The 18,011-nt window shown below is 40.8% G+C and overlaps 1 protein-coding gene across 20 annotated transcripts in view; it reads right to left on the reverse strand.

Annotated features, from left to right (window-relative positions):
• The window catches only part of MAPK8IP3 (mitogen-activated protein kinase 8 interacting protein 3), a 242,062-nt gene that overhangs the window by 14,637 nt on the left and 209,414 nt on the right, over positions 1-18,011 (reverse strand). For 16 of the 20 annotated variants that reach the window (XM_033914092.1, XM_033914105.1, XM_033914111.1 and 13 more), the window contains 2 exons: positions 12,103-12,216; positions 9,476-9,514 (listed from right to left, as the gene is read on the reverse strand). The exons of 1 other annotated variant lie outside the window; for it this stretch is intronic. In XM_033914092.1, the coding sequence (XP_033769983.1) occupies positions 9,476-9,514; positions 12,103-12,216 (153 nt within the window). The remainder of the gene's footprint in view (positions 1-9,475; positions 9,515-12,102; positions 12,217-18,011) is intronic. 3 more of the 20 variants (XM_033914108.1, XM_033914112.1, XM_033914101.1) reach the window with 1 other exon arrangement.

Genomic DNA, 18,011 nt, shown 5'->3' on the forward strand with positions numbered 1-18,011 from the left:
CAAAACGTAGAAAAAATTGTTTTGTTGCTTTACGTAGAATCAAGTAGTATTGTATCTATTGATTAAAGTTTATAAATAGGAAATAGAAATAAGGCAGTTTTTTGGGGACTAAACCCCTTTCCTCAGGTCAGGACAGGATACCATAACAGCAGGGGTGCCCAAATGGTCGAGTGCGATCGACCAGTAGATCGCAAAGGCAATGTGAGTCGATCGCGTTGCCTTGGCAATCTTTTTCTTCCTGCCTCCCTGAGCCAGGCTAGGCGTGTAGAAGCGCCGGACTCACAAGACTTCACTTCCGACATCAATTCTGACGTCAGAGAGGAAGTTCTGGGCCAGCCAATCGCTGCCTGGCTGGCTTGGAACTTCCTCTCCGTCGTTAGAATTGACATCAGAGGTGAAGTCTTGTGAGTTCGGCGCTTGTACATTCCTGGCCTGGCTCATGGAAGCAGGGAGAAATCAGCATGGTAGCTTAGGGGGTAGGGAAAGAATCAGGGAAGTGGAGAAATTGGCGCGATGGCTTGGGGGGGCGGGGGGAGAGAGAAAGAAAGAGACAGAAAGAAAAGGGGAGGGGCAGAAAGAAAAAATATTGGATTTATAGTCAGAAGAAGGAAGTGCAAACAGAGACTCATGAAATCACCAGACAAAAAGATAGGAAAAATTATTTTATTTTCAGTTTAGTGATCAAAATGTGTCTGTTTAGAGAATTTATATCTGCAATAGCGGTTTTTAGCGCAGGGAGCCTATGAGCATCGAGAGCAGCACAGGGCATTCAGTGCATCTCCCTGCTCTAAAAACTGCTATTGCGATTTAGTAAAAAGGGAGGGGGTATATTTGTCTATTTTTGTATAGTTGTTCCTGAAGTGACATTGCATAGAATCGTCTGACTTGACCTCTTTGAAAACCCACGGAATATAAATGATAATTAACATTTTCTCTGCATACAGTGTGCTTTGTGGGTTTTTTTTAAAATTTTATTGTTGGTAGATCATTTTGACTTGGTCATTTTAAAAGTAGCTCGCAAGCCCAAAAAGTGTGGGCACCCCTGCTGTAGAAGCAAGGGCAAAGTGGAAATGTCCAATCAAGATGGTGCACAAAAACAGTGTCTTTCAACTCATCTGATAAATCCAATGGTCTTTATTAATCCAAAACAAAATCGTACATCCAAAGCAACTCAATGACTCGACATGATCACGTTTCGGCCATCCGGCCTGCATCAGGAGTCTTAGAAGTCTTTGGGTAGCAAGTAGTCTTTAAATGGCAAATGGTCAAAAGTGAAACAATCATACCATTGCTCCAAGTCTGTAAATGCTGCAAAACCACACAACCTCATGTTCTTTACAGATTTTACTAACCACTTTAATGTACTAAACAAAAAATTACAAGGCATGGGAAAAACAGCAGAAAGCATGTTTAGTGACATCAAAGCTTTTGAGAGAAAATTGCATGTTTTTGAAAAAGACCTTGAGAGTGGACAGCTAAAATATTTTCCCAACCTAAAAATACATTTGGATAATTCTACAACATTTGTGGACAGTCATAAAAAACACCAGGAAATCCACAAAGCATATTCCACCATTGTAGCCGAAGCAAAGGAGAATTTTAGTAAAAGATTTTCTCAGTTCCGTAAGATGGAGACATCCCTTTCATTTATAACTTCCCCAGAAAAGTCCACATTTGAAGATCTTGATCTTTCCTGCTTACAGTGGTTGGATATTCAAAATTTGGAAATGGAGCTACTGGAATTTCAAGAAAGCTCTATCTGGAAAAGTAAATTCAATGACCTGCGTGCGGCTCTTGAACGTATTGAGTGTGAAAAGGTGACAAATGAAATCACTGCTAGCAGTTCTGAAAATGAAATCCTAAAAGCGTGGAATTCTCTGCCAGACAATTTTAAGTCCATGAAAGCACTTGGGATTGCTCTTCTTACTTTGTTTGGGTCATCCTATGCTTGTGAGCAGCTGTTTTCGGCTTTGAATCATATAAAATCTGATGCTAGAAACAGATTAACGGATGACATGAGTGCTGCATGTGTTGCTCTGAAATTAACGCACTATGAGCCAAGGATTGACAAGTTATCAGCATGCATGCAACAACAAAAATCACATTAATTTTTTTCAGAGCATGCCCAATGCATATGTTTACATGAAGCAGTATTTTCAGTTTGCAGTTAAGACACTTTCTAAGTTATTTAAATATTATTTAAAGATGTTATTTAAAAAAGGGACTTTACATGGCCCTGTTGTATTCCAATCTGGAATTTCCAATAAAAACGGTTGATTTAATTGAAAGCTCTTTTGTTTTCTTTACATCATATTATTAGAAATGTAATGATTTAACTATTTTCTATTTTGATTGTAAATTTTACAAAAAAACATGTATAGACTCTTTGGGAATACACACCGAGTCTTGACACAGTTAACAGTTATAAGAAGTTTATCTTTTTTTTTACTCAGGATACATTTCACATGTTATGTGAATAATACATTTAAAATATATTGTGTAACTGAATCAAATTCTTCCTAAATTCATTAAAACATTATAAATTGCCAATAAATTGAAATGAAAACCAAAGGATTGTGAATCAAATTGATTCTCTGACAATACAAAGATTCCAACCTTTAAAAATGATGTTACATAGTTCAGGCAACTTTATAAAGAGTTTTTAGATACTAAAATCTTGTTATTAAGGTTTAATTGACGTGCTGGCACTTTGAGGAAATTCTTTGGTTTTGTGCGGCGGTTTGGGCATTCGGGCTCAAAAAGGTTAGCCATTACTGGACTACAGGGTGAAACTGAAAGAAGCCAAGAGAGCGATACATCTGGCAAAAACACAGGCGGAAGAACAAATGGCTAAAAATGTAAAAAAGGAAGACAAAAATTTTTTCAGATATATTAATGAAAGAAGAAAGATAAAAAATGGAATTGCTAAACTAAAAGATGCTGGGAACCAATATGTGGAGAGTGATGAGGAAAAAGCAAATGTGCTAAACAAATACTTCTGTTCTATGTTCACAGAAGAAAATCCTGGAGAAGGACCGAGATTGTCTGGCAAAGTTACACGAGAAAATGGAGTAGATTCTGCGCCGTTCACAGAGGAGAGTGTTTATGAACAACTTGAAAAACTGAAGGTGGACAAGGCAATGGGACCAGACGGGATCCATCCCAGGATACTAAGGGAGCTCAAAGAGGTTCTGGCAAGTCCTATTAAAGACTTGTTCAACAAATCTCTGGAGATGGGAGTGGTTCCTGGGGATTGGAAGAGAGCGGAAGTGGTCCCTATTCACAAAAGTGGTCACAGAGATGAAGCAGGTAAGCCTCACTTCGGTTGTTGGAAAAATAATGGAAATGTTGCTGAAAGAAAGGATAGTGTACTTCCTTGAATCTAATGCGTTACAGGATCCGAGGCAACATGGCTTTACAAAAGGTAAATCGTGCCAAACAAACCTGATTGAATTTTTTGATTGGGTGACCAGAGAGCTGGATCGAGGACATATGCTAGATATAATTTACTTAGATTTCAGCAAAGCCTTTGATATGGTTCCTCATAGGAGGCTGTTGAACAAACTTGAAGGGCTGAAGTTAGGACCCAAAGTGGTGAACTGGGTTAGAAACTGGCTGTCGGACAAACGCCAGAGGGTGGTGGTTAATGGAAGTCGCTCGGAGGAAGGAAAGGTGAGTAGTGGAGTCCCTCAGGGTTCGGTGCTGGGGGGCAATCCTGTTCAATATGTTTGTGAATGACATTGCTGAAGGGTTAGAAGGAAAAGTGTGCCTTTTTGCAGATGATACCAAGATTTGTAACAGAGTAGACACCGAAGAGGGAGTGGAAAATATGAAAAAGGATCTGCAAAAGTTAGAGGAATGGCAACTAAAATTCAATGCAAAGAAATGCAGAGTAATGCATTTGAGGATTAATAATCGGAAGGAACCGTATATGCTGGGAGGTGAGAAGCTGATATGCACGGACGGAGAGAGGGACCTTGGGGTGACAGTGTCTGAAGATCTAAATGCGAAAAAACAGTGTGAGAAGGCAGTGGCTGCTGCCAGAAGGATTCTGGGCTGTATAAAGAGAGGCGTAGCCAGTAGAAGGAAGAAGGTGTTGATACCTCTGTACAGGTCATTGGTAAGGCCCCACCTGGAGTATTGTGTTCAGTTTTGGAGACCGTATCTGGCAAAGGACGTAAGAAGACTTGAAGCGGTCCAGAGGAGGGCGACGAAAATGATAGGAGGCTTGCGCCAGAAGATGTATGAGGAGAGACTGGAAGCCCTGAATATGTATACCCTAGAGGAAAGGAGGGTCAGGGGAGATATGATTCAGACATTCAAATACTTGAAGGGTATTAACATAGAACAAAATCTTTTCCAGAGAAAGGAAAATGGTAAAACCAGAGGACATAATTTGAGGTTGAGGGGAGATAGATTCAAGAGCAATGTTAGGAAATTCTACTTTACGGAATGCGCTCCCGAGAGAGGTGATGGAGAGGAAAACGGTGACTGAGTTCAAAGAAGCGTGGGATGAACACAGAGGATCTAGAATCAGAAAATAATATTAAACATTGAACTAAGGCCAGTAATGGGCAGACTTGCATGGTCTGTGTCTGTATATGGCCGTTTGGGGGAGGATGGGCTGTAGGGGGCTTCAATGGCTGCGAGGGTTAAGATGGGATGGAGTAGGTTTTAACTGAGATTTTGGCAGTTGGAACCCAAGCACAATATCAGGTAGAGCTTTGGATTCTTGCCCAGAAATAGCTAAGAAGAAAAAATTAAAAAAATTTAATTTGAATCAGGTTGGGCAGACTGGATGGACCATTCGGGTCTTTATCTGCCGTCTTCTACTATGTTACTATGTTACCTTGTAAATTCAGTGCGGATTAAATAAGAAAGAAACCAGGTATACCCGGGACATATAGATGTAACCTCATATTATACAATAAAATAGAACATAATTTAAAAAGATCCTAAATGATAAATATCATTCATCAACCTAAAACAAATATTTTTTGAATAACCTGGTTTTCAAAGATTTCCAAAATGAGGCACCCAATCAGCCCGTTCCCGGCTCGTACAGGTGAGGAGAGTATAGATTTGTTAGATTTATCGAGCAGCTACAGCGGAGCGCTCAAATTAAGCAGCCATATCGGGTTGTGACGTCCATCTTTATGACATAGAAGACTGCTCGAAGCTCCAAATGATTGTTTTGTGGCTCCAAGGCCCTGGGTTTTGAGTGGGCCTATATGTGCTCCCCAGCCTGTATTGGAAGCATTTGTGGTGATTGTGTAACTTGAGGCCAAGGAGGTTGAAAAGGACATCCTGCTTGGAGAGAAGGAAACTTGAACCACCAAAGAAGAGATGTTGATATTGTAAGAAGCATATGATGCCATAATAAGCACTGTTATTTGAATATTTTTACTGCTTTGTCTATTGCTACTTCTTGTTTAGGTAAATTCTTTTAAAATTGTTACTTTTAGGGGTTATAGATTGGCTTGAAGGCATCAGCAACTAGATATATTCTTTAAAACTCTATCTACGAGTGAACCATCATTTATAAATCGGATGCTTATCCCGTATAACTTATCACGCACTCTTCGATCTTTAGCGCAAGGATTATTGGCAGTTCCTTCTTTAAAAGTGGTAGGCACCAGACGTCATGACATGTTTTCAATAGTGGACCCCCAAACTTGGAACTCCCTACCACAATACATAAGAGATGAAAAGGAACTCAGTCTCTTTAAAAATAAACTAAAAACTTTTCTTTTTAAAGATGCCTTTAGTCTCTAAAATAAACATAATCTAAACAGTGTAGCCAAGTCATCCCTCCTTATGTCTTTTCCTTGAATGTTCTCTTTTCTTTTTTTCCAAAACATTTACTCTGTAACTTTTCTCCTTTTCTCCTTTCGTGTTTTTGTTTCGTTTGTTTATGAGTCTGTTTTTTACCCTTTTTTTATATAATATTATTTGTATGCTTTTTTAATATGTTTATATAACTTATTGTAACTCGCTTAGTAAATTATGGATAGGCGATTCATCAAATTAATAAATAAACAATACTGTTCCTTGTGTATCAGGCTTTCTCTGTTCGTGCCTTTTGCAAAAGAAGATCCCATAAAGACAACTTGCAGCCAAAAACACTACAAGTATTTCCAGGTTTGCTTTTCTGGTGCATTGTAATGGCTTGAACCAATCAATGTATTAATAGCACACCATGCTGCTTGAATTCTGATCACTCTATGTAACTCACTGTAAGTGCCCCAATCAGCTTTCTTTGCAGAGATTGTAGCATGCATTCTGACCTTAGTGCCTACCAGACAGTGCTTGTTCATCTGCATGGAGGAAAACAGTAATACGAACTACTACTTTCTATAGAAAGATGAAAATATTATGCCACTAAATCCGCAGGTAAAACTAGTATGATAAAACTAAATGCAAGACACCCAGCAATGAATGAGACAGTGAACATGCAGAGAAGAGAACAGGATAGTGGTTTGCTCCACAGCTCTGGCTCTGATAATGTAGAGAAGACTGCATTAAACTATGCAGAAAGCTCGTCACCAGATATTAAAACTTGGTCTAATTAAGGTCACTTGGATAACAAATATGTAACTTGAACCTCAGAACACTTTCCCCTTACTTTTTTTTTCTACAGGAGAGGGGTTTTTTTTTCTACATTTCAAGCATATTGGTACTTGATATACTGCCCAACGAGTAACCTTTCAGAGCGGTTTACATTTGTGGGAAAGCAGGGCCAACCCCACTCTGCTTACTTTAATAGGCAGGAAAATGCCAAATGAATTGAAAAAATAAGATGCATCCTCCAAGTCTTCCTCACAAGGCAACATTTTTAACTTGCTGGAAGTCAGCTTTAATTGACCCATATCTCTGGCTCCTTGTATTCCAGCAGGAATCTCTGAGTGCCAATATTGTCTTATCTCTATTTTACAGACATTGGATTGAAATACCAAAACACAGCATGGCCACAGGACTGTGCTGTAAAGGAATACTGGTTCTAATTTCCTACCTTTCAGGGCCAGCAGGCCCAAATGTACCTGGGAGATTGTGCACTGTCAAAAGATAACAGTCAGTCTAATTTCATAATTTCCACTGTCCTGATCGGATTTGTCATGTTCCCTCCCTGGTCCCACCTAAACTTCAACTTTTCAAGGTTGCTTTTAAATCTTAAACACGAGCTTGTTCTACTCAAAACCTTGTTGGTTTAAATCACATTTGCTATAATAATAACACTTGTCTGTGTTACTTGTCTAAACTGTAAGCTCCACAGAGCAGGAACTTTTTCTCTCATTTGTATTTCTACACTGTGCCCATCTAGGGGTGCAAGGAGTGCTAATTTAAACAAACAAAAAAATCCAATATATGCATCAAGGTCAAATCTTGCAACTACACAAACCTGACCAGTTTTCAGTGTCAACATCTAAATCAGCCATACCTGACTGCACCAGGGATTTAGACATGTAACTAGGTATCAACTTTAAGGATCTTAGGGTCCTGTTCATTAACCTGCACTAAGGCTTTGCAAAATTAATGCATGTTAACTGCAACATGTCTGCATTAACTGTCTGGGACATTCCCAGCAGTTATCCATTCAGTTAAGACAGAGAAAACCTTTTAATTCTTTAACTGACAAGATACCACAACACAACTAATTACACCTCTTAAGGTAGCATTAGTCATGCCACGTCATTTGCTGCATTAATAGTTTACATCTAATCTAATGCTTGTATTCCGTGAATATCTTGTAAATTCAGTGCGGATTACATAAGAACGAAATCAGGTATACCTGGGACATATAGATGTAGCCTCATATTATACAATAAAATAAAACATAATTTAAAAATATCCTAAATTATAAATATAATTCATCAACCTAAGACAAATATTTTTTGAATAACCTGGTTTTCAAAGATTTCCAAAATAAAAGTTAGCTGTTAAAAAAATATTCAAAATCCATAGGTAGATCATTCCAAATTTGTATTACCACAAAAATAAGACTGATAAATTATCTCACAGACAACTCTAAAGTACAGCCACTATCCATTCGAAACCTGCTTCAGTACTACTTGGGAACTTCCACATTAAAACACCTACTAAATGTACTAAGGACTCCCAGTAATTGCTAGACTAGCAACTAATATAGCTTAATAAATAAATTTCCATCTATAGAGATGGAGCTTTACCTGTGCTATACCAATTGTGAATTGCTCTAATTTTATGTTCACAGAGTTAGCTAGTTCCCCACTTAAACACAATTACAGGGCAGCTCAAGGGAATGGTATCCTGAGCCAATGTTTGCCTTGGTGCCTTTCCACCCCGATAATCTGGTCTCCCTGTCTTTCCTCAGTATCTCCCACATCTCTAAGGTCTTCCCCCTCCTGCTGAATCAGGTGAAGCACTGGCTCAAGGCATTGATGATAAAGGGTGCCAAAATCCCACTCCAGCATTTATCCCTCTAGAAGTCTGAAGGTAGACTGTACTGGGATTGTGGTGTCCTTTATCACCAGCGCCCTGGGCCAGGGCCTCACCTGGTCCATAGTTTGATCCAGCCCTGCACAATTGTGTCAGCATTTATCTATATTACAACACCATTATCCACAGAAATGCTTTAGACAGACCTATCCATGAATATTCAGCAGCACTATCCAGGTAGTGTCACTGAATATCCTTACAAACCACCTCGGAAATATCTGAATAGTGCCAGGGCAGTCTGAGGGCAGAGCTGGGATTGGTGATCCTAACTTTATCCAGAGTTAGGGTACTGAGCTGAATATTGTCTTTAACTGGACAGCATCAATGGTGAGTACTGCCCATAATCTGAATACTGACACGTAAGCTCTGCGTTGAAGTCATCCAGATACTTCTTGTGCTGGATAATCAAGGGTAATGTTCTCTGGTGATACAGTTTCAAAAGGGTTTAAACCTTCTGGAACAGATCCCTTCAGAAAGTGCAGCACATGGTTTAAATTTACACTTTTCAACATCTGAGTTTGTATGTTTGAAACTGACAACGTGCATTAGACCAGTTTGCAATATCTGGTGAACGAAACATTTAGCTATTTCAATTCATCTTATTACATGCTCAATTTCTTGAAAAGATCTCATGAATAAGGAATGCTGAATGGAGAACAGCAAGATGATCCGTTATTCAGTATTCCTTGGCTATAGAAGGTGAAAAAACTTAAGAGATTCAGTCTTGGATGATAGTATGGAGCATCCATCTAAAAAATTTCAAAATCATTATCACCATTCTATCCTGCTATCCAGTGGTAATCTAATTCTGAGATATAAACCCAGACAACTTCAAAATAATGGGTAGGAGAATGCAAGATGCCCTGCTCCACAGGTTAGCACTGCACTAAGCATCTCCTGGTCTCTTCTCAGGAACTGCAACTTAAAACAGCAGGATGGATGAATGAAAGGATGGATGGAATGAATATAAGATCCAGCAAGAGGAAGGTCCTCAACTTACCCCTGAGTCCAAGCAGCTGGCCCCGATGGAGGACTACAGCTAGTAGAGAGGCAAGATGAGGAAACCAGGAGAAAGGAACAGAGAGAAATAGGGACAGGTGGAGGTGACAAGAGAAAGTCAGTTATTGGAAGGAAACAAAGAAAAGAAGGTAAAACCAAGCCAAGAAGCCAAACATCATTTGCTAGACCCTAGGAATTTGCAGGTAAATACACATTCTCTTTTGCTGTTGAACAAGACAGCCCTTTAGGATTTAATAAAATGGAAGGTATTAAAAGAAGTTCAAAATCAAAGGGCTAGAAGTACAAACATGCTCAGCCACATTACTAAATGCCAACACATATTAATGCACATTATTTACCCCAAATCCCATTTTATGCAACAGATAATGCATGCTAATGTGGTAGCTCAATCAGTAGCATAGCCAGAAAACAAATTTGGGTGGGCCTAGGGGCAGATTAGATAGAAAAGATATGTCCTCTCCACTCTCTTGCATCACCCCCTCACACTATAAATACCTGAGCTGGGTGGGAATCCCCAAACCCTACCAGCTGAAAACCTCCAGGACTCTGATGATGCCCAGCAGCCCAGATTGCCATGCCACCAAGCTCTTGTTGGCAGCAGTGTTCCTAAGAACAAGATGGCATCTAGCGCATGCTTGCTTCTCAGAGGAAGAAGGAGGTCTTCAGCTGGCAAGCTTGGGAATCCCTATCAGCCACACTAAGGGTGTGCCACTGCCAAGTGAGTCTGAGCTTAAAGTGGGTGGGCCCCAGCCCACTGGGGCCTATCTGTAGCTATTCTCCTGAGTAAACATAGCCCAGCATTCACAAAGTTGGAAATCAAACTCTGATCTTGATCTGCCATGGTCTTTTCCAATAGGGTATGGAAGAGGCAGCTTAGTGGAGTCAGACCCTATCAACAACTTTAGGAGACATTTGCATAATAATGATCAATACATCACTAGATAATAATTAATGTTTGTTTTTGGTGGAAGACATTTGAAAAATGATGGGCATAGTCTCCAGGATTTGTTTTAGTTGAAATAATTTCTGTTCATCTCAGATGAAAGCTGTACACAAAACTTTCTATAAACTGGCAACACTATTAAATCTAATTGCTAAATTGCACACTAATACACATTTCTCTACTTGTCCAAAAGGATGACAATAAGATCTTTACGTGCTGGGTAGAGAATGGCCCTCTCTCTCTCTCTCTCTGTTAAATTTTTCAAGTTTTATTTAAAATTTCATATACCGCTTAAAAAACTGTCTAAGCGGTGCACAATATAGTAACTATTAAAAACAAAGGGGATAACATTAAAACCAAAAAGACATTAATAACATATAGAAACATAATGATAAGGGGAGAAGTACAATCTATGATAGGAAAGGAAGACTTAAATGGTAATATAAATCTTGGATCCTTATATAAATATATATACATATATATATATATATATACATATATATTTATATAAGGATCCAAGATTTATATTAAAGAGGATTAAAGGAAAAAGAGAATCCCTGATTTAGATGGTAAGTTCATAATAAGACATCTAAGCTAGTTCAAAAAGTACTTTATAAGCGTAACATAGATGCCTTTTTTATAAGCACAAACACACATCAAACCTCATCCCAAACTATATATCCAGGACTGCCAACATAAGGTCTTGTCAGAACTTGTTCTTACACTTAAGTATTTGATTCTATTCTAAGAGTAATTTTCTCTATGAGGAACATATTTTAAATGCAGAAAATACTTTAACACATCTCCCCTTTAGAGGGCAATTTTCAAAGCTACTTCCACAGGTAAAACAGTGTTTTACATGCAGAAATGGGCTTTAAATGAAGAATATATTATAACACATCATCCCTTGAGAAGGCAATTTTCAAAGTAATTTCCACAGATCTTTAAGGACGCCTATGACAAGTAGATATCAGACCTTAGGCAGAAGGAAGAGCATCTCCCCCTCCTCATATACTGACCATTTAAGTCTTCCTTTCCTATCATAGATTGTACTTCTCCCCTTATCATTATGTTTCTATATGTCATTAATGTCTTTTTGGTTTTAATGTTATCCCCTTTGTTTTTAATAGTTACTATATTGTGCACCGCTTAGACAGTTTTTTAAGCGGTATATGAAATTTTAAATAAAACTTGAAAAATTTAACAGTGTTTTACTTGCAGAAATGGGCTTTCTGAAAACTACCCACCTTAAAAATGTGTAAAATTACACATATAGTGGTATCATACTTCATAATCATAATTTACTAAAAAAAGAAAAGAAAAAAAAAGGAAGAGGCATTCCTGGAAGCAGGGTTGGAAATTTGTGCATACTTTTGGAATCTTCTAAAGTATGTTATTTTACTTGGAAAATATACACACATAGAAAGAAAGAAGATCCAGATATCTACAAGCACATTTTTCTTATATAATTTTCAAAGCAAAAGTGCATGTAAAAATTACAGACTATGCAGATATGAGGGAGTTTGAAAACTACTCGCAAACACAAGAACTCTTTCTGGCACTGAGGCTGGTATTATACTAGAAAACAGTGCCACTTTGCTGCCAGATTTAGTAAATACAGCCGTTTGTGGATGAAAGAAAAAGGTCAAACAAGCATTACTTACTCTCAGTTAGGGGGATGGAGATGACTACCCCATTTCCTGTTCCTACCCAGAGGCGATTCCCAGCAATGAGCAGAGCTGTGATTCGTACAAATGAGAAACCCAGCTTTCCAGTGCCTGCCAATTAAAACAGACACTTTATCTGTGCAGTCAACAAGAAATCCACTCTCCAGCAGCAAATAGACTCCAAACACTAAAATCAAACTCTTCAGTCCTTAAAGCTTAATCCAGTGTATAACTAGATCACAGACGTGCAGAGAACAGATTACAATGCTTACTGGCATCCATGAAGTAAAATGTTACGCTAGAAGCAGAAAGAAGTTAAGGGAAATTTACTCCATGATAAAATAAGCCAGTGCTTATCAATTATTTGTGGCTATGATTGCAGAAAAATAAAACTAACACCTTTCTCCCCTGGAGATGCAGAATAGTGATGCACTTATGGACAGCCCACCCAGGGCATAACCCAAAATGTAGCTTTTGTGATCCCATCTGGGATCCCAACCCACAGTTTTGGATGGTCTGCAATAAACATAAGATAAGCTTAAGAAAGTCAAAATATACTTACTAGGTAAAAGAGGGGGAAAAAGGAAATAAGAATAGAACATTTAAATATTTAACAGGTCTTATTATAATATGGCTAAAAAAAAAAAAAAAAAAAGAACTCATTGACAAGAGGTCATGATGGGAAAGTTATGTTTCTTACTTGATAATTTTCTTTCCTTTAGTCATGCCAGACCACCCCAGAACTAATGAGTTATGTCCATCTACCAGTGGATGTAGGCAGAGAAGAAAAAGTAGTCCCCAGAGCTTTGCCCTTTAAGGGTTTGTACAGTCTGTAATGTTCAGTATTTTGAATAATCAGGCACTGGTGCTCATAACAATTATAGCTGAGAATTGGAAAAGACTATACAACATGTCACAGGCTATATGAGGCTATACTGTTAACATTATAGAAAGCGGCTCATACTCAACTGACATACAGGTATTTCACTGAATCAGGAGCTGTGAGGCATCCATGTGACGGTAATAAAAAGCAGAAGCTATTATCTATAAGAAGAAAACACTTAAGGAAAACCAGAGAAGGAAGGCTTCTGAACTGGTCTAGCATGACTAAAGGAAAGAAAATTATCAGGTAAGAAACATAATTTTCCTTTTCATTACATCTATGCCACACCAGTCCAAAATGAATGGGATATAGCAAAGCGGTGCCCCAATTAGGATGGGACAAAGGGAAAAAAACAGAGAAGAAATGAAATGCAGAATCAGCAAACCAGAGTTCCAAAGGTAACTATAAAGAGTCAGCCTACTCTACAGAAACATTAAAGATATTGATGAAGCTATCATCTAGAACAACGAAGATGACTAATGACTACAGCAGAAATGAATGTCATCGAATATGTTATATATCCAGAAGGTATGAGCCAATGGACTAAGTGATGAGATACAGCCAAAAGCAGGCTCATAATAACCAGCTAGGCTGTAGCTCATGAATACCATGCAGCGATGAAGACTGCTGCTACCAAGTAGCAGATAAGAAGGCTGCCATTATGCAGCACAAAGGATGCTGCCACTATGAAGAGAATAAGGAAGCTGGCACTGGGTAACACATAAGGGAGACCTTAACAATGCACATATAAAGAGGCTGATACCATGTAGCATATTTTGACAGTACTATTTTGCTATACAGGCAGTCCCCAGGTTAAGAACCGGTTCCATTTTTTAAACTGTTAAGTTGAATTTGTATGTAATTCGGATCCTAGTATTCTTCCCACCTTCTCCACCTCCTTGAGGCCCCTTCTTGCATTCTTTTCCATCCATCCCACTGTTCCCTCGTCACCACCACAACATCCAACATTACTCCCACTCATCTCTCTCTTCCCCAGTGGCGTACCAAGGGGGAGGCGGGGGGCGGTGCGCCCCGGGTGCCAGCCCTAAGGGGGTGCTCCCGGCCTTGCCGTTCAGTCCCCTCCAACCCCTGAAGGACCGCTCGCCCCACTGACCTTCCTGCACCACCTGTGAAGCAACCCGCAGCAGGATCGCGAAGTCAGCGTCAGCGATCCCTGCGCTGCTTAGGCGCTGCTTCCTGCGCCACGATCCCGCCCCTCCTCTGACGTCAGAGGAGGGGCGGGACCGTGGCGCAGGAAGCAGCGCAGGGATCGCTGACGCTGACTTCGCGATCCTGCTGCGGCTGCTTCATAGGTGGTGCGGGGAGGCCAGGGGGGCGAGCGGTCCTTCGGGGTGGGTCGGGGCATCAGGCCTTCAGGGTGGGGCAGGCGGGCAGGCAGGCAGGCTTTCAAGGGGGAGGGGGTGACAGGCAGGCAGGCAGGCCTTCAAGGGGGGACAGGCCTTCGGGGGGGGTGCAGACCTTCAAGGGGTGCAGGCCTTCAAGGGGGGGCAGGCAGGCCTTCAGGGGGGGTGCAGGCCTTCGGGGGGGGTGTAGGCCTTTGGGGGGTGCAGGCCTTCAAGGGGGGGGGACAGGCCTTCCAGGGGGGAAAGGCAGGCAGGCCTTCAAGGGGGGACAGGCCTACAAGGGGGGGACAGGCCTACAAGGGGGTGGGACAGACCTTCAAGGGGGTGGGACAGGCCTTCGGGGGGGTGCAGACCTTCAAGGGAGTGCAGGCCTTCAAGGGGGGGGTGCAGGCCTTCAAGGGGGGGTGCAGGCCTTCAAGGGGGGGAAAGGCAGGCAGGCAGGCCTTCAAGGGGGGACAGGCCTACAAGGGGGGGGACAGGCCTACAAGGGGGTGGGACAGGCCTTCAAGGGGGGGACAGGCCTTCGGGGGGGTGCAGACCTTCAAGGGAGTGCAGGCCTTCGGGGGGGGGGCAGGCCTTCAAGGGGGTGCAGGCCTTCAAGGGGGGACAGGCCTTCAAGGGGGGGGAAAGGCAGGCAGGCAGGCCTTCAAGGGGGGACAGGCCTACAAGGGGGGGGGGGAGAAACTACAAGGGGGTGGGACAGGCCTTCAAGTGGGGGACAGGCCTTCGGGGGGGTGCAGGCCTTCGGGGGGTGCAGATCTTCAAGGGGGACAGGCAGGCAGGCCTTCAAGGGGGAGACAGGCCTACAAGGGGATGGGACAGGCCTTCAAGGGGGGTGCAGGCCTTCAAGGGGGGACAGGCAGACCTTTAAGGGGGGACAGGCCTTTGGGGGGGACCATGATTTAGAAGTACACGGAGGGAAGGGGGTGTTCAAAGAGACGTGCATATGCCAAACTTTGGGGGGGGGGGAAATAATGGGTCTGAAAATAGAGGAGAGGGAGAGAGATGATGAAGGAACAGAAAGGGAGAGAAATTGGACACAAGGGATGGTGTGGAGGAGGGATAGAGATACTGGATAGGAGGGTAATTAGGAAAAGAAAGGGAGAGATGGTGGACTCTGGGGTGGTGGGGAAGGAGGGAGAGATGGCGGATGAAAGGGTATTTAAGAAAAGGTGGATCTGTGGAGGGAGATGAAAAAAAGGAAAGATACCAGACTTCCTGGGAAGGGAAGGGAAATGGAAAGGGAGGACAGAGTTGGCAGATGGATGGTTAGCATGCAGAAAGAAGGAGACTCTGGCAAGCAAGTTATCAGAAGAAAACCAGAGCCTTGGACCAACAAGATTTGAAATATAACCAGACAACAAAAGGTAGAAAAATTAATTTTATTTTCTGTTTTGTGATTATAATATGTCAGATTTGAAATGTGTATCCTGCCAGAGCTGGTGTTGGACTGCAAACGTGAGCTAGGATTTAACAGAGAGAGGAAAAGTCCTTTTTGTTTCTTTATTTTATTTACACCACAGCGCCAGTGTGGTTAGGAGAAGCCAAAGGGGGTGAAAAAGCTATAAAACCCACCAGGAGTTTTGAAAAAAAATCACCCAACTGGGCAGGAAAATCGAATTGAAAAACCAATTCAATAGGGCTGAATCGAATCAAAAATTTTTTTCCTGTATCTGGCAGCATTAGTTTGCGCTACTGTCTTAGACTTTAGGACCTGGGATTGGGGAAAATTTGATCATGTATCCCCACTGATGATTGACGCACATTGGTTACCAATTAACCACAGGATATTGTACAAAATTATATTTCTAATCTTTAAGACTCTATCATCTAGCGAGCCACAATTCATTTCAAAATCTCTAATCCCCTACAAACCACAACGCTCTTTACGCTCATCAGAATTAAATTTACTAACTATCCCCTCTTTAAAAATCATCGGCACGAGAAGAGCAGATATCTTTACTGTAGCAGGCCCACAATCATGGAACTCCCTTCCTCAGCATATTAGAATGGAACATGATACCTCAGTTTTTAAAAAACTTTTAAAATCTTATTTGTTTAGGGACGCCTATGATCTCTAATATTTTTTTTTTTACGTATCTACTTGATCTAAATTAATATTCATAAAGAGTGCCTTGTAACAATTTACCCAACCTTTTGTTTTTTCCCTTTTTTCCTATGCCCTTATTGTAACTTTGTCCCCTTTTTCCCCGCTTTCTTGTTAGTCATTATTGAAATTTGTTGTTTTTAAAGTATATTAATGTTTCTATGTTTTATTATATTATGTACATCGCTTAGAATGTTTATATAGGCGATATATTAAGAATTAAATAAACTTGAAACTTGAACTTGATGGCATCCTCAGTACTTTATAATGCAAGTGAAACGAGGATTTGGTCAGACTTTTGAAGGGTCTGCAGAAAAAAAATATTGTATAGGCCGGGGACATGAGACAGCAGGAAATGGGAACTTTTCTTCCTTCTATTTTTGTGAATGGAAAGGCTGAGGATGTCAGAGAGTTCAGTTAAAATATGTGCTTTATAAGAAAATATAATAATGTGTTTTATAAAGTTTATAGCATAGCTGGCCTACTCAGTGAGGTGTTCCTAGTGGTGATGGTGGCAGCGTGTCAATGTGTTGAGAGGAAGAGGTGGTCTGGGAAATTCTGCTGAGCAAACTCCGGGCCCATTTCCATCCCCCAGTTAGTCCACTCCACTCAACTGGTTCACACACTGAGTGGGTCTTTGTGTATTGTTTTGGGATCTCTTCCAGTGGTTTATCTCCTTCTGGTCCAAGGAAGGAAACTTTGTTATCCTTAGCATTGACCTACAGAATATGTTTGTAACAGCGCTGCTTGTGTGGCATTAGGCTATGTAGTGATCGAAAGAAAAAAACAGACCTTTTCCCATTTTTGCACTATATGGTGGGTGTATGAGGAGATTCACATTTCCTGCACAGCTAAGTCCATGTGAAGTTACCTTGTGCTGTATTTGACATCTAGCAAGGTCTCTGTTTGAAAGGAAAGAGCTAAACTTAAAAATGAAGTGGCCAGAAGTTATGGTAAAAGCAGATAGTGTAGCTGGTTTTAAGAAAGATTTGGACAAATTCCTGGAGGAAAAGTCCATAATCTGTTATTAAGACATGGGGGAAGTGTCTGCTTGCCCTGGATCGGTAGCATGGAATGTTGCTACTCTTTGGGTTTTGACCAGGTATTAGTGTCCTGGATTGGCTACCATGAGAATGGTCTACTGGGCATGATGGACCATTGGTCTGACCCAGTTAGGCTATTCTTATGTTATGTTCTCATCTGTAGGGGCCTTTGTTTTCACTTCTTATTTTAATGTATTTTTTTTCTGGGAACTTATCAGTGTTTTTTATAATGGGAACAAAAATGGAAGAGAATTAATGTGTGTGGGATGAGGGGGTAACTAATTTCTTCAGCTAAATAATTCAATCCACTTCAAACAGACATAGGAGAACTCACACACCATTCACACACCCTCCAACCAAAAACGTCAAAAGAAAAAAACTGTTCGACAACTTCCTAGCCATTCGAGCTGCAACACTCGACCCCCAACTCTACAACCAATTGACATCGACCACAGACTGCAAAACCTTCAAAAAGAAATAAAAACCCTTCTATTCAAAAAACACATAAA

The sequence above is a fragment of the Geotrypetes seraphini genome, chromosome 11, assembly GCF_902459505.1.
Source record: "Geotrypetes seraphini chromosome 11, aGeoSer1.1, whole genome shotgun sequence".
Taxonomy (NCBI): Eukaryota; Metazoa; Chordata; class Amphibia; order Gymnophiona; family Dermophiidae; genus Geotrypetes; species Geotrypetes seraphini.